This window comes from Panthera leo, chromosome A2 (assembly GCF_018350215.1).
Source record: "Panthera leo isolate Ple1 chromosome A2, P.leo_Ple1_pat1.1, whole genome shotgun sequence".
Lineage (NCBI taxonomy): Eukaryota > Metazoa > Chordata > Mammalia > Carnivora > Felidae > Panthera > Panthera leo.
The window spans coordinates 121,730,242-121,747,693 of NC_056680.1; the positions used below are offsets into that span (position 1 = coordinate 121,730,242).

General features: G+C 40.6%; 1 protein-coding gene across 4 annotated transcripts in view; it reads right to left on the minus strand.

Moving 5' to 3' along the window:
- Nucleotides 1-17,452, minus strand: part of PDE1C (phosphodiesterase 1C) — a 291,783-nt gene that overhangs the window by 10,161 nt on the left and 264,170 nt on the right. For 3 of the 4 annotated variants that reach the window (XM_042921512.1, XM_042921530.1, XM_042921520.1), the window contains one exon: nucleotides 8,056-8,124. In XM_042921512.1, the coding sequence (XP_042777446.1) occupies nucleotides 8,056-8,124 (69 nt within the window). Of the gene's footprint in view, nucleotides 1-1,058; nucleotides 1,120-8,055; nucleotides 8,125-17,452 lie in introns of all 4 variants that reach the window. The other variant, XM_042921535.1, reaches the window with a different exon arrangement.

Genomic DNA, 17,452 nt, shown 5'->3' on the forward strand with positions numbered 1-17,452 from the left:
AACCTCAGCTCATTTCTACACTAGAGTATGGAGAGGCACTGAGGCATGGTTTTCAAACCCCTCTCCCTATTCAAACAATGGCTAGTTATTAAATGCACTGCAACCTGAAGATTTAATGATCAATGGTTTCATTTAATAAAATTATTATTTCAATTAATAAAAAAAAAATAAGGAAGTCCTCCCTCAAGGAGGGATCACCTTCAATTTAGTTATTTGTTTTCATTTTGTTGGCCCCAGCAGGCCCAATGTATGTGAGCCATGCTGTTTTAAAGGAGAAAAATATTTTGCAGAAAAGCCAAGTATTTTTCCTGAGTTTTTTTTTTCCCATCAATGTGTATGGTTTTCCACATGCACATATGAAATGGGAAGTGTAAGGCTCAGTCAGTAACTCTGCCCTTTGTTCATACCAACAAGGATCTATGCCTGGAGAAGACTGCAAAGCTAAATTTCACCAGGGGTCTGGAGCTCTGAAGTACTAAATCAAAATATAACACGTGAGCTTTGATCTACACCAGTGTAAGAATGACAACTTCCATCCCTCAAGCTGAACTCAACATAAAAGAATTACGAAAGAGCACTCACTGGAATCTTCACTCAAAACACAGGGCAGGGTCCCTCCACACTCATAGCTGGGTAATTGACCTAATTCCCAGACAGAGCACAAGTGTGCAAGAAAGGCGGTTACAGTGTGGACTATTTGACGTCTGTCTTTACCCACTAGCAATGAAACTCAAGCAAAAAGCATAGGCTTGTCTTGCCTCGCTGCCTGCTAACTTTGAGCAAGCTACTTATCCAATTATGCCTCAGTTTCCTGATTTGTGAAATGGAGATAACATTACCAGGATCAAGTGAGGTAATACATGTTAAGAATCTAACATTGTCCCTGATATTTAATAGATGTGCAATACATACCAAAGTATTTATTGTTAAAAACCTGTGTTAGGGAGATCAGAAGTCATTTTTTGAAGTTCATCACTCAATAACTTATAATACACATAATGTTTTGTCCTGGTTTAAAAAAAAAAAAAAAGCATAAACTTCCTAAAATGTCTTCAGACCTCAGAGCTGGTCAGGTCTCTTCTGAGGAATCCTCCGGATGGATGTTTTATCCGTAGTCCCCTAGAACAGGACACAGACAATGTCACTGCAAGCCAGCTGGCATCTCAACACACACGCTCTTTCTACGTCAGACACAGAGATTAGAAGCTGAGCTGCGTCTATTGCCAACACTACTGTGCATGCCAGCAGCTGCACACACAAAGAAGCAATCAGCTGTCTGCATCAGCAAATGGTGACAGGACTGTACCTTTCCATCTAGGGACCACTTCAGGAGAGTGATGGGACTGAGGCGCCCTGGGGAATCTCCTCAGAAGTAAGTCACTGACTAATCTTCATTATTAGCAGTCATGACTTTAAGTAGTGGTGAAGCTCCGGGCCACTCCTCCAGTGAGAGCCAACATCTCCTCAGCTCTCCATCATTTACAGCCCACCATGGAGCTTGACTGGGTTCACAAACCCCATGGGGCACAGTGGAAGTTGGCTCTAGAAAAAAATCGGCTGCAGGTGCTATTACTTTATGACACAGGAGTCACTTTGTGATAGATGTGCCAAGAATCAAGGTGATGTCCCCAGAAGCGTTTCCCGGTGCTGGAGTTTTAGGAGGACTCCTTTGATAACTTTGGAAACCACACAAGCAGTTCCTTAATGAGTTGTTCTCTGGTGGCTTCTGGATTGAAGCATGGTACCAGCAGAACTTTCTTCATATCTGAATCCTCGTACCTCCCCCAGTATGTTAGAAAGAGAAAACATCAAATTTCTCTGCAATATATCTAAAATCAAGTTTTACATGGATGAAACCAAACAAAACAGTCTTGGAAGACAACCATAGATTTTTCACTTAAATTCTTTAATATGTAATACTTTGAGCAGACAGAAAAGTATAGATAAAGGTATCAAATTCCCATGTATTCTCAATACAATTTAATCAAATGTTAACATTTTGCATATCAGTTCAAAAATGTATTCACTTTTTAAAGTTTATTTATTTATTTTGAGAGAGAGAGAGAGAGAGAGAGAGCGAGCGATGGGCAGAAAGAGGGGGAGAGATAGAATCCCAAGCAGGCTCTGTTCTGCCAACACAGAGCCCAATGTGGGGCTTGATCTACCGAACGATGAGATCATGACCTGTGCCGAAATCAAGAGTCAGACACTTAACAGACTGAGCCACCCAGGCGCCTCGGTTCAAAAATTTATTTAAAGAGATTAAATATCACAAATAGGGTTGAAGTACCTAGTACACTGTTCCATGATACTTCTCTCCCCCAACCCCCCGCCACATGCAAAAAGCATCATATAGAATTGGGTATTCATTAGCCCTCTGCATATGTTCACTCAATTATTGAATTTGTGTGCATCTATTAAATATCTAACATTTTAGCTTGTTTTAAAAGATAATATACATTGTATTAGATGGTATATATCTTGTTGCAACTTGCTTTTCTTGTTCAATATTATGTTAAGCATTGTTTGTAACAGCAAAAAATGGAAAAAAAAAACCCATCAATAGGAGAATAATTAAATATCTTGTGGCTCATTTATATAATGGACTGCTATACGAATGTTAAAATGGATCATTTTCTTTTGTCATATGTTGTCAAACTTTCTGTGGGTTTTTTTAAAGGTGTGCACTTAAAAGCAGGATAGAGCTGGATTTTGTTTTCCTTATCTAATCAGATAATCTCTTAAACCATTCGCAATTATTGTTATTACTGATATTTTTGGACTTGATTCTACTACCTAATTTTGGTTTTGTTTTGAATTTGATTCTACTATCTAATTTTGTAATCATTCTTTATTCCTTGCTTCCTTTTCTTCTGCCTCCTATTAAGTTGATACGTTTTTATATTCCCCTTTTTTGTTATTGTTCAGTTCCCAATTTAGATGTTACAGGCTATATCTCCACTATTTTACTAATGATACTTTGTGTTGAAAAGTTACAAAATTACAACGTTCTGCCCAAAGACAAAATAGGTATTAGCAGTCCTTAGCTTTCTACTGAACAAACCTCCTTTCATCCATAGATTCTGTTTCTCATTTTAATACAAAAATTGGACATTATTTTTAGGGTCACTAGTTACTCAGATTTACCAATATGTTTTATTTCCCTGTGCATACACCATTTATTCTTGTATCTCACACCTGCTTTGGGTTTGTTTTTCTTCTTATTGAAGTATATCCCTTAATCATTCTTTTAATAAAGACTGTGACTGATAAATCATGTCACTGTATATCTGAAATTTTTTTTACTTTGCCTTCACTCATAACTAATAGTTGAGCTATTTTAGCTATAGTATATTGGTTTATTTTCCCACAACACATGGTAGATACATTTTCATTGTCCTCTGGCATCTACTATTATGAACGCAAATTTTGCTGCTAGTTGGTTGTCATTTTATTATAGGCAAAATGCTTGCAGCCTCCTTGAATATAACCAGCTTTTCATAGCATTTAAGATTTTCTATTCTTGAGGCAATTTTGGGCAATCTCACACAATATTTTTAGATATGCATTTGGTTTTATTTAGGTATGGCAACTGAGGTGCATTTTCCACCTACGTTGAATCTCTCAAACCATTTAACTATCTTCCATGCTCTTTCATTTTTTGTTGAGATATAATTCATATACCATAAAATTCATCATTCAAAGGGTATAGTTCAGTTAGCATATTCACAAGGCTGTGCAGTCATCATCAGCATCTAATTCCAAAACATTTCCATCACTACTAAAAGAAATCCCATATTCATGAGAATTCACTCCCCATTTTTCTCTCTCCCCAAGTTTCTAGCAATCCCTAATCTCCTTTCTCTTTCTACAGATAAGCCTATTCTGGATATTTCACACAAACAGAATCATATAATGTGTAGCCTTTTGTCTTCTGGCATCTACTAGCAATTTCACTTCTTTCCTTCACTTAGCAAAATGTTTCTAAGGTTCATCCATGTTGTAGAATGTATCAATACTTCAATACTTTAGTATGGCCCAATAATAATCTATTATATGGGTATAGCACATTTGTTTTTTTAATTTTTTTAATGTTTATTTATTTTTGAGTGCAAGCAGGGGAGGGGCAGAGAGAGAGGGAGACACAGGATCCGAAGCAGGCTCCAGGCTCTGAGATGTCAGCACAGAGCCTGACACGGGGCTCAAACCCACGAACTGTGAGATCATGACCTGAGCCAAAGTTGGACACTTAATCAACTGAGCCACCCAGGTGGCCCAACATTTGTTTCATGTACTCATCACTTGTTGAACAGTTAGTTTCTCTCCACTTTTAGGTATTATAAATAATAATGCTATGAATATTTGTGAACAAGTTTTTGTGTACACATAGCTTTTCAGTTCTCTTGGGAATACACCTAGGCGTGGAATTGCTGTGTCATACGGTCACCGTATATTGAACTTTTTGAGAAACTACCAAGCCATTTTCCAAAGTGGCTGCACCATTTTACATTCCCACCAGTGATGTAGAAGGCTGGTAATTTCTCCACATCGTCATCAACGCTTGCTATTATTGTCACAATTTTCGTCCATGTTGAGTCGGATCTGACTGTGGTTTTGACCTGCATTTCTCTAATGACTCATGCTGGTGAGCGTCTTCTCATGTTCATCTGTATATCTTTTTTGAAAAAATGCTTCTTTAAATCCTCTGTCCTCTGATTAATTGGGTTATTTATCTTCTTCTTGTTGAGTTGTAAAAATTCTTCGTATATTCTGGATACTGGACCCTGATCAGATATATGATTTTCAAATATGTTCTTCCATTCTATGGATTTTCCTTTCCACTTTCTTAATAGTGTCCCTTGAAGCACAAAAGTCTTTGGTTGGAATGAAGCTATATTATCTATTTTTTTCTTTGGGTTTTAGGTGTCATATGTAAGAAACCACTGCCTAATCCAAGGTCATAAGGGTTTATCCCTATATCTCCTTCTAAAAGTCTTACAGTTCATGTTCTTTCACTTTTGATATGGTTCCCTCTCTAAACTGTGTTTGGTATCTGGTCCTAAGGACTAACTTCCAACATTAATTCTCTTTTCATCTGTGTTCCACATTGTTTTTCTTTCTCTTTTTAAATTCCAGTGGCTATAAATTTGTTGGCTTTTTAAAATTTCAGATTCTGAATTGCTTCTTTTGCATATCTCTGTTCTTATTTTTTTTTCTGTACAATTTTATTTTATTGTTTTCAAGGATTATTTTCCCTCTGTTTGGCTTTTTGAGTATCCTTAAACATGGTATTTTACTTTGTTTTACTTTACTTTATTAGAGAAAAATGGGGAGGGGCAAAGGGTGAGAGAGAGAGAGAGAGAGAGAGAGAGAGAGAGAGAGAATCTTAAGCAGGCTCCACGCTCAGTGCACAGCCTAACACACGGGGCTCAATCCCAGGACCCTGGGATCATGACCTGAGCCAAAATCAAGAGTCAGATGCTCAACCAGCTCAGCCACCCAAGCACCCTTAAACATGATATCTTAAATTGCTTGACACCAAGAGTTTATGGTAGAGGCATTTGAGTCAAGGGAGGCAACGTGGTATTCCTGAGGTAGGACAGTCGTGGGCTGGCCATCGTAATGAGTGAGGTGAAGGGTGCCTGCTGGACGTTGCATGGTTAATTATGTCAAATGTTTTGAGAACTCCAGTTCTGACCACTTGGAATTGCCAGAACTCAGAGCCCCCAACGCACAATTTAGAACAGTTCAAACTGCCAAACTGAGGCCAAAGACAAGGTGTCTGCAAAGACACGGTGACTCATAAGCCTTGGAAAACTAGCAGGCCAGCAATAGGCCCCCAGCACAGCAGGTGGGAACCAGGTCAGCTCTGCATATTATTGTGGATGTCCAGGATGAGGTCAGAGGTGCCATGTGACCCAGGAATGACATAACCTTACAGAGAAAAGCAAACACTATCACAGCACACTGGAGTTGCTTGATTTGGAGTTGTTTCCCCCCTAATGCCTATAGTCCTAACACCACCAAAACTACAAGCAGGAACGAGATGAAAGAGCCTTCCAGAGACAACAGAGAAAGAAAGTTAGTAGAGTTAGTGCAAATCCAAATTTGAAAACGAGTCTTTTTCTGAAGGCAGTTTCTTTCTCTGCAGTCATAAATGAAACTGGACAGTTCTCACTCACACACCCAGCACCCAGTCTTACAGACACTAATGAGCACCCAGTGTGAAAGGCACCGGGATAGAAAAAAACACAGTCCCCACTCTTGGAAAGGCCGCTATCAATGAGTGAAGGCGTTTACAAGCAAATCATTGTAAGTCAGTATTAATTCTACCTAGATGATTTGGAAGGACCACCAAGAGAAATCATCCAGGAGGAGAAAAGGGTAAAGAGTGTTCTAGGCAGACTGATGGTGGCAGGAAGGTTTCAGGGCTATTCAGTGGACGCTGAGTCCCGTTTTTGGACTGGGGTAGGGAAGCTACAGAAGTTGAGGTTGAAAAAGCACATATATATGGATTATATTTCATCTACTCTAAGATGCCACTGGTTGTAAAGTGAACTATTATTTCATGTACAATCAAGAAAAAATGCTGCTCACTAAATTATAACACAGCATTGATTGCAAAACATTCCTATTGTAGAGGGGCTAAAATGGAAGGCAATGTCCTGCTCAGAGTGGATGAAATTTGGCAATTCCCAAAAGAAGAAATATAAAAGATAAATTAACATTGGAAAACAGACTTAAAAAAAAATAAAACAAATACAAAGTAAATGTGAAAATAATTTTGTCTAATCAAATTGGTAAAGCATTAATGTTAGCATTAGCAAGGGCATGGTAAAAGGCAAACTCACCACTAAAAGTTTAAAATAATATTACCTTTATGGAAATCATTTTGACAATAATATGTCAAGAACCTAAATATGTACATATTCTTTGAGCTAGTAATCCTACCTAAAGAATCTATTCTAAATCCACACTTACAGACTCAGAAGATTTGGATACAAGACTGTGAGATTATTTATAATAACAAAAGTAACATAAAAGCGAAAGTTATCCATGAATAGATACATAAATTGTGGCATAATATGAAATGTAAGTCAGTCACTGAAATATTATTTAATATTTAATAATGGGGGAAATATAATATAACAGTAAATTTTAAAAGGGAAGAAACAAAATTCTCTGTAGAATATAATTCAAATCTAGGGGGAAAAAGCATCTAATATAGACTGGAAGGAGCGGCAATCTTGGTCAACTCTAAGTGCTAGCATTATTAACATTTTTCCTTCTTAAACATTTTATTATTTTTCAAATTTTCCAATGTCCATATTTACCTTTTATGACCTCTCCTTCCTCCCAAACAAGTTTTGCCAGATTTTACTTATAAAACTTAGATTGTGGTAGAGAATGTAAGCCTATGCATGGAGACAGAATGACCAATAGGTGTTCCTCATATTACATAGCAATTACACAGGATCATCGTGAATGCTTAAAATTTTGTGGCAAACGTTAGATGGTATCCAATACAGACCGTACAGGACTTTCATCTCTCTCAATAGTGGAGATTAGCTATGAGTCAGTTCTATGCTAAATTCTCAAGCATTATTTCTAATCCTTACCATCATGCAGACAGATGAGAAACAGAGTTCCAAGAAGCTGAATAAGTGTAGTGAGCTTGCATAATTTGAACAAGGCAAGGCTGGGATTTGAACCCTAGCCTCTCACAAAGACTCACACTCCCTTCCCTGTACCATTTGTCTCTCAAAGAAGTTCTTCCATAGCCTGCCCCAATGGACATCAAGGAAGAACACGATTCTACTCTTTCCATCAGTGAGCAGGAAAGATTGTGAACCAAATATGTGTACATAATGTGCATTCCAAAAGGAATGTTACAAATGTTGACGACAGAGGCAAAGCTCTCTGATAATGTGGGGTGGACTAGATAGATAAGGGACCAGATTCCCATTTTATCAACCGTCAAAATCAACTCCTGAGAAACCAGTCCTTTCTGTCCCCTGTGATTGCTAAGGTCATGGTGCTGTGCCATCTACCCACCTGGCAAGGTAAGGCGACTCACAGAGCTAGTGCTTGGGGCTGGCGAGCCGTGGGAGCGCTTCTTGGTGCCTAGAAAGAGGAAAAAAGGGGTAAGGAAAAGCAGGATTGCGGACAGACTTGTAGGACAGGTAAATGCTCATCTGAAACATTATCAAATAATCCAAACATTTGGGTCTCAAAACAACATTTGGGAGAAGGTTGGGTGAGGTTGTGGGAGTAGCACGTATTCCATGGTCCAAAAGAACCAGGAGCATAGCCTTTACCTCTGTGGGTGTGATGGTTCTCAGTTTCCTGTCCCCAACACATCACAGAGCAGGACCACACTTTAGAACCACCAAGGAAGTTTTCTAAATACACAGTTGCCTGAGCGCCACCCCCAGAGATTCTGTTCTCACTGTACTAGGGTGGAACTCTGGCATCAGTATGTTTAAGTCCCCCAGATGATTTTATGTGCATCCAGGGTGGAAGACTGCTGCTGTGGAAGGGAAAGTTCTAGATTTAGAATCAAGGAATCAGGGGTTTGTCCCCAGAGACTTGACAGGCTATGGAACCTCAAACAATTAACTTGATTTTTCTGAAACTCAGGTCTTCTGAAAAATAAGGGAAATAACAATGACATCAAAGTGTTCTGGCGAGTAGGGAAGGGACCACGGTGTGTGTGCATGTGCAGGAGACCATACTAATGCTCGGTTAGTGGGGTCCATGGGCTCCCTGCAGCTGGCATCAAAACTCCCACCAGGATGGGGCACCTGGGTGGCTCAGTTAAGCATGAGACTCTTGATTTCAACTCAGGTCATGATCTCATGGATTGTGGGTTTGGGCCCTGCATCAGTTCCGAGTTGATAGTGCAGAGCTTGCTTGGGAATCTCTCTCCCTCTCTCTCTGTCCCTCCCCTGCTCCTATGTTCTCTGTCTCAAAATAAATAAATAATAACAACAACAACAAAAACATCCCACTGGGAAAGGGATTATCTCTCTTCGTTCATATGAACAGTTTCGTGGGTCACGAGGGAACGACAAGGCAGACCCCAGAGTGAGGATCAGGAAGGAGAGAGAAAACAAAGGGAGGGCTGAGTCGTTGTGCAAAAGAACATTCACATAAACATATAAATAAGTATGTGTGTGTGTGAGTGTATACACACACAAGTATATATATTTTTTATTATATTTATGCATATACACACAGACATGCATGGGTATACACATTCACATATATTGTGTATACAAATGTTATTTATCCACTCATTCATCTCTTTCTTTATTTTGTCATCCAGAGTGGGGCAAAAGAGGCCTGGACATCAGAATCCAGCAACACGGCAGACGCCTGGAGTCTGAGCTGGCAGATGTGCGGAGAGAATTCTTAAACAGAAGATATACGTGATCCACTGTCATTTCTGTTACAAGTCCCCTGAACCTACTCCAACTTTCTGTAACGTCTACGTTACACGCAGAGGCCTGATGTGTACGGAGGTTGTGTTCATTGAGAAATCACTGTCTGAGTCAACACAGTTGACTTCTCATCAGAGGAAGAGGGAACTTGGGGCCGGAAGTGAGCGGGGAAACTTCCCCCTCCCCCGCCGAATCGCAGGTGAGATGTGGAGAAACACACTTGGGGTGGTGTCTGAGAAGTTTCATTTTAGTCTTACAGGCTAGGGTACCACCCTGATATTCTGTGTTATTGTTATTATTATTACTGGCAGTGGTAGGGGCAGTAGTGTTAACAGGAGGAGGAGAAGCAACAGGAAAAATAGAAAACACAAATGAATCCAAATACCTCAGGGCCACAGAAGCGGTTAATTTGCAGGAGGTAAGAGAAGCTACATCGGGCAGAACTTTACGTCCCTGTGGTTCAGGTCTCATATGTGCCCTGAATATCAGAGTTGGCAGGGAATGCAGAGGGCCCAATCCTGGCTCTGAGGGTGATTCAGAATCCCCTGAGGTGATTTCTATAAATGTGGCATCCAGGGCCCTTTCCTGAGCCTACTAAAGTGAAATACCCAAGGAATGGAGCTAGATGTCTGCAAGTCAACAAGTTGCCCAGGTGGGTCTAATGACCGCTGATAGCATGAGGTGTCGCAGACACCCCGAGGTGAAAAGCCCAAAGTGATACTCTGGGTCAGGACCAGGGCTGCCTCATTGCACAACTCCAGGGGTGCCCTTCACAATGCATCCTACGCAAAGAATGGTGGGCCTGTGCGTAGCTCTGATCAGGGGTACTACCAGGATGCAAATCCATGCCTCTAACCTTCTTGTCCAGAGCCACTTCTGGTCCACCAGAAATGCCTCTGTGTCCCACTGATCTGCATCTACACCAGGGCGCCAATGACTCAAAGCATTTATCCCTCCACTCACAAAACACCTTACTTGTCTCACTGTCCCTCTACCGTAGGGTTTACAACAGCAGCACAACACCCAGGCTGTGGGAGCGGGCTGTCCTGTGCCTAGTAGGAGGCTTAGCAGCATCCCTGGCCTCTACCACTAGGTGTCAGTAGCACCTCCCTATCGAGATCTTCAAAAATGGCCTCCTGACAATGACAAATGTTCCCTAGGAGCAAAATTGCCCTCAGGTGAGAACCATTGCTTTAGGATGGAGACTGGGTTCAGGTTTTTTATTCAGAGTGGTAGTTCACAATTTGACCGCTTGGTCATTAATAATAGTCACTGTTGCACATCAAGTGGTTACTATGTTCTAGGTACCATATTAGCTATAAATAATTAAATGTACATTAGTTATCTTTTCTGATAGTAAGTCTCTGATGATAAAATAATTCCCATTTTATGGAATTATGGAATTTGGAGACAAAAGCTTTTGCACAAAGCTACTGAGTGGGGCAATACTTAAGCCAAGATCCTTCAGAGTTCAAACCCAGAGACACTTTTCCCTGTGACTCTTGCTGTTTTTTGACTAACTCAATATCCAGGCTCCCTTCAAGTGCAGTCATACTAAATTTGCCTCATGGTAAGAAAAACCTAAACAATTATTTTAACAAAAAGGAAAAACAAAACCAGATTTTCAGGCCCAACCAAGCACTGGTGAGCCAGCATTTCCAGAAGGGCTTGGAAGTTTCACAACTGCCCCAGGTGATTCTGATCATCACGCAGGCTTGGAAAACTTTCTGCAATAGAAATTTCCTTGTTGTTGTCTCACTACTGGAAAATACGGCACTCTGCTTTCCACGGCTACTCTTGTGAACTTGAGAGATCAAACATAACGTTGCCTATGCGAGCCCTTGAAAACCTGCAAGGCACTGAATGACAAGCCTTCAGTGTTATTACCTGTAGAAACGTTCGCTAGTACTAGGTGATTTCATACAAATGCTTGGTGCAATTAAAAGAAAAATGACTCACTGTGATTTTTTTGAAACCCTGCAGTTTGGTGGCTTTTCCTTGGGACAGGTTTTCATCCCCTTGGTATGGTCTTTGCAGACACTGAGTGACATGGGGACCTCTGGGAGCCTTGGGTCAGTGGAAAAGTGGAACCGCAAGCCCTCTAGACATGGAGTTATTTTTTCTGTGTGCTGGATGAAATGCCCAATGTACCAGGAGAAGGGAGCAATCATCCACATCTCTCCTAATCATAAGTCACAAACAGGTAGCATGTGGAGACACATAAAATAAACCTGTTTGTGATTTCTCCCACCCTTTAGATGGCATCATGGACTATTGTGGGTGGTTAAGTTCTGAGTCAACCTCCTACTGGCTCCCCGTAAACTGGGGTTGTATTCCTGAAATCATTTTCCATCCCACAGCCACCAAACTTACCTATCATTTTACTCACAGTTCCATTTGTGGGAATAATACTCAACTCATGTAAGTTTCATTTCTAAAACCCCACCCCTCCTTTGCTCCAGTTGCCAGAGAAAACACCAGAAACTGAGCTGGAAGATCTAGGTCCGGATCAGCTTCCAAATTGTGCCCTACTGTTCCATGCCAGCAGAACACCTTGGGACACATATAACTCTAGGATTTATCGTAGAAATCTACTTGGGAATGACGCTCTGTGAGTGATTCAGAATTCACTCTGTCAGAGCTTTTCCATCCTGGCTACACATTAGGATCACCTGGGGAGTTGTAAAGAAAATATGCTAAAACCCAGGCACTTCCCCCAGAAATACTGTTCAATCGGCCTGGGGTGGAGCCCAGGCCTGGGCAATTTTCAAGTTCCCAGCTGAGCCTGCTCTACAGCCAGGAATGAGAAGCACACACTCAGTGAATACCTATAGAAGATATTTCTTTCGGCCATCAGGCGAAGCGTTCTTTCTTCTGAACAACTGGTGTGCTTTATCCTCAAGGATGATGGGAATCTTGTAAATGGCTTCTTTTCATTTTTTATTTAGGTTTCCAGGAAACTCAGATCCAATTTATGAAATAACGCTGGGAACTGGGGAGGCCTCGTCAGCCTGCGTGACTGCTTACTAACATTTGTCCTGGTTTGCTCCATCTACACTAGCTACTTTTTGCCTCTGGTTTTAGTTTGCTTTCTTAATGTCTTAAAAACAAATTGATTAATGATTTTAGAATTCCAAAATATTTTATAAATGAAGTAGGTAAAATGAAAACATGAATAATCAACCACATCAGGGCTGACATCGCCAAGCTTTATGTTCCTCATCTCTAAAAACTTAAAACCATCGATTTCAAGATACAATTGTGGGGAGCAAGTAACGGTGCACATGTGGAAGTACTTAGCAAACTGTGCAGTGTGATATAGTGTTTATTATTAGTTTACGCTCGAAAGAAAGGGGTGTGTGCTTGAGTGTGTGTAAAGTAGCTAATATGTCATCTTTGGAAGATAAGCATTTTAAGGTCACAGACTACACCGTCCTTGACCCACGGCATGTGAATGTTCAAAGAGTAAACAACCCAATCAGTCAGCTCGGGGCAGAAATGTCATCACTGCAGCTTGTGTGACTGGAAGGATCTTTTGACAAATGAATAGCTTTCAGATATTTCAAATTAATGTCCTTCGTTGGTTCAGCTAACAGGCAACGAATCCAATTCATCAAGAGTCTGGAGAAGAAGACACTGATGGAAGTGACATCCAACCTTGGGGCAGATACACACACCTAAGACTCAGGACAAGAGGCTAGCAGTAAACCCCAGTGATAGGCAGCTTGATGTTGAACACACAATTCCCCTTCTGCAAAATAGGGTGAGCACCGCCAAGCCCGCTGGGAAGGGGTGTTTTAAGAGCCCTTGAGATCAAGTGTCATCATTAGTAATGGTGCAACAACAGCAATGTTGTTACAACACAAGCAGATGGATCCCACAGGCAGAGGTGGGTGCTGAAAACGGAAGTAGGAAAAGTGTCTATCAACCTACAGGGCATTTTCAATCCCTTTCTTTTAGCATTTTACAATGTCTGCCTTTGTGATACGCACAACCTCTGATCTCTATTGCTAAGCACATCCACCAACACCTTCTCCTTGTTTCACCCGGGGTGTGGCAGAGGGCAAACAAGCCATTGCCTGAGGCCTCAGAATAGATCATCATTTTTGCCTCTTCCCATCCTTGACAAAAGCATCAAGAGAAGCCCACGTTCTGCTCAGGGCTGTGGCATCACTGAAGGAGGCTGCATTGCTTCCAACCCACCCATACCTCCCAAAGAGTTGTCTTCCAACAGCGTATAAATTAGAGCTGCACAGTCACAGTTAAATAACCCTTTTCCTCCCCCCTACAACCACCATCAGTACAATGCCTTCTTTGTAACTTGATCTCTGTTTATCACAAAGAACAATGCCCCAAAACACAAGAGCTACTCAGATACGCAACACTGTATGCTATTTAAATACGGCTGTTTTAATATTTGAATGTGCCTTGGAATTGGGCCTGCAAGTGACGAGTCAAACAAATGTTCATAACTCTTGACCCAGTAACTATACATCTAGGAATTCATCCAATGGAGATATTCAAAAATGCTATAAAGCCTAGGAACAAAGAACTCCATTGCCATGTTGTTTACAATTGCCAAAAAGATTAAAATAAAATAAAATAAAATAAAATAAAATAAAATAAAATAAAATAAAAACAGGTAATTAATTGTCCCACAGCAGAGAGTTGGTTAAGTAAACTGGACTAAGCCATGAAATGAAATATTCTGTTGTCATTGAAATCACATTAACAAAGAGCGTTTTTTAAATGGGACAATGCTGATAATCCAATGTTATGTGAACAAGCCATAATACAAAAGTAAACATACTGCACTCCATGGCCTCAATTGGGTAAAACACAATAGCAAAAACCAGAAGGAATTGAGGAAGGAAGTGACAGTGAATAATTTTTGGATAGGGCATTACAAGTGAATTTCATTTCATTATACTTCTCTATATTTTTTTTTTATTTTTAAAAAAAATTTTTTTAACGTTTATTTATTTTTGAGACAGAGAGAGACACAGCATGAACGGGGGAGGGGCAGAGAGAGAGGGAGACACAGAATCGGAAGCAAGCTCCAGGCTGTGAGCCATCAGCCCAGAGCCCGACGCGGGGCTCGAACTCACGGACCGCAAGATCGTGACCTGAGCTGAAGTCGGACGCTTAACCGACTGAGCCACCCAGGCGCCCCATTCTCTATATTTTTTAAAATGAGTAAAGTCTGCGTTTGCTTTCAGGAAAAAAAATTTAAAAATACGTTTCAATGCACAGCAAACACAGCCACTTTGGATGAACATCACAGCCTCCTTTGTTAAAGTAATAATCCAGTGGAGTTACTATGCAGGAACAATACACAGAGGTGGCCCAGATAAGAGGGTGATGTCTGTGTAATATCCTCGCCACCAGGAAAGTCCCTTTTAGTGGCTGGTTTGAAGGAGGTAGGCTCAGAGCCATCCTGTATGTAAACCACTAGTATGCCCACAAACAGGGGTAATGACTATTCCCTAGTCAGGCTCCTGATGTTCATTGCTGCAGAAAAAGAAAATATTGCCAGGTAGGCCTTTCAAGAGAAAAGAAAAGGAAAAAAAAGTCTGGAATTTGAAAACTGGCGTCACAGGATTGGAAAACCATGCCATCATATCCAGAAGAAAACTGAACATATGGAAGCCAGCTTAATTCCATGAATGCTGACATTTCTTATGCCCTGAGGAGCTTCTGATAACCATCCACCTCACCTCTCAAAAAAGATTATGAGATGTGATGCACTGTGTATATCTTCCAATGGGCAGGCAAAGGCACTTGGTACCTAGGTGTTATGTGGTGTTCAGAAGGATACAAAAGAGACAGATGGTTGAGTGAGTTTGGACAACCCCATATCTGGGACAGAACACAGAAAACAGCAAGAAAACATTAAAAGAAAGAAAAAACAGCATTTCAGTTTTCAAATTCCAAATGAGAGATGAACTCATTGTTTTTATTTGGTAATCAGAAGAACATACAAGTACTTATTCATTACTAGATGATGGGGGAAATTATACATTGACAGACTGTTGGCCTCATCCATGAAATAAAGATTTACAATAAACACATCTTTAATTTATTGAGAGCAGTTTAGCATTTCTGTTTTACATGAATCTTTATGAATTATTTTTGCATCTGGAGATGTGATGCTATGGCATTTGAATAGTTTGTTTTAGTACAAACCAGCATCATAGGGAACAAAACACTCTTCTTTAGAATGGATGACCATTCTCTTGCCCTACGATATACAAATGCAAATCACAACCAGCATTTTATCTGCTAGAAACATATTTTACATTATGGAAGTACATTCTATCACTGCCATAAAATAAAGACAAGTCCATGTTACCATCTTCCCTCTTGAAAGAGCATTCTCAGGACATATCCAGAAATCTCTTCCTCAACCCTCCAAAGAACTACTTATTTGGCATGATTTGAATGGAGGTTTGGGGTTTTGGTTCTGCGTGCCTCCCTCTTTTGAGTCTTTTTAGACATTCTTGGTATTAATCTAGACATCTCCCACAAATCCAGCTGAACAGCAGCAAAATCTAAGGCTAAGGAGATGAGCTGAGTTATGCATTCACATATGGCCAGTGCCCATATCAGGAGAGGATCTACAGACCCACAGTGAGGGTATGGCATCCTAAGGAGAAAAACCCTGTGAGAGCAAAGTGTGCTCTACACTGAGGGAAGATAACAGCATTACATCAGCCTCAAAGTGGTTCACCTTGTTTTGGGTAACTGGTCTCCCATGAGAATTTCCTTTTTCCTGCTTCCTTTCCCCAGTCTATTCCCTACTCCCCACCTACCTACCCTACCCTTGGCTCCCAACATTTCCTCATGTTAATTACATTGGAACAAGATGGGTTAATTACCCCCCCCCAACATTGGAACAAGATGGGTTAATTACCCTCCCCCCCCCCCCCCAATGTGTTTCCTTGTGCTTAAAGATACTACAAGCAGAATGGCTTGCCTGGACAGAGGCAAAATAAGGAATTTATGAAAGGTAGAAAAATGAGGGAAGAAAAGAAGGGAAAGGTAACAGAAAGGTATGAAAAAGGGAGAAGACACTTAAATTAGGTAGGGGGAGGAATCTGGCTGTACAGTGGGCACCGGAGCTGATAAAAACCTAACTGAGCTCTACAAATGAAAATAGCAAATATTTTTAAAAATTTTGTACAGCATATAAAATTGTATAAAAATATCATCAAAGCAAGAAAAAAGAAAAATGTATATTCTACAGTTCTATCTCTAGAATCAGTTACTAGACAATACTTATGGCTGTATATTTTTACTATATATCTAAGTATATCAGTGTGTGACTGTATCTCTGTACTATCGCACATATAGCCATTCAAAGACAAGGACATTAGTATACAGATACCTGCCCCAAGATAGATCATGACAGAGAAGCGAAGACTATACAACAATGTGCCTCCAGGGCAATCTTTTTAAAAGCCAATCCATAGCTACTGGGTTTTAATGGGTTTTATTTTAAATGAATTATCCTGCACCATAACCTGACAGAGAAATGTTTCTGCAGGTTCAGAAGCCAGCTCCTATGAAGATACGTGGGTGAAGTTCAGGGATCATGGCTGAAGCTGACCAACGCTGAGGGCCTCCATGATGGTACTGAATGGCCTGCTCCAGACAGCATTTACCTCCCAAGGGAGGGTGAGTAAGTGTGCCTTGAGTGAGCTGAAAGGGCCCACACACCACCCCCTGCTTCTTCTGGCTCAGTGGAAAGCAATGTGGGCTGGCACCAAGTTCATTTAGTGAAGCCAGCCTTTGCCAGCGTTGAGTCACTTCCACTTGGGAACAGAAACCAGAATAAAGGTAAATTCATCTCAAATACATCTGAAATATTTCAATGGAAAATGGGTGAGATGGTGGTGGGGATTAGTTAAAATAACCAGGAACTAAGAATGTTTAAACTGACGTTCATGAATTTTCCAGTCCAGACCTTCCACCGTGTACCCACTCTTGTTTAGTGTAAAAACAAGGTG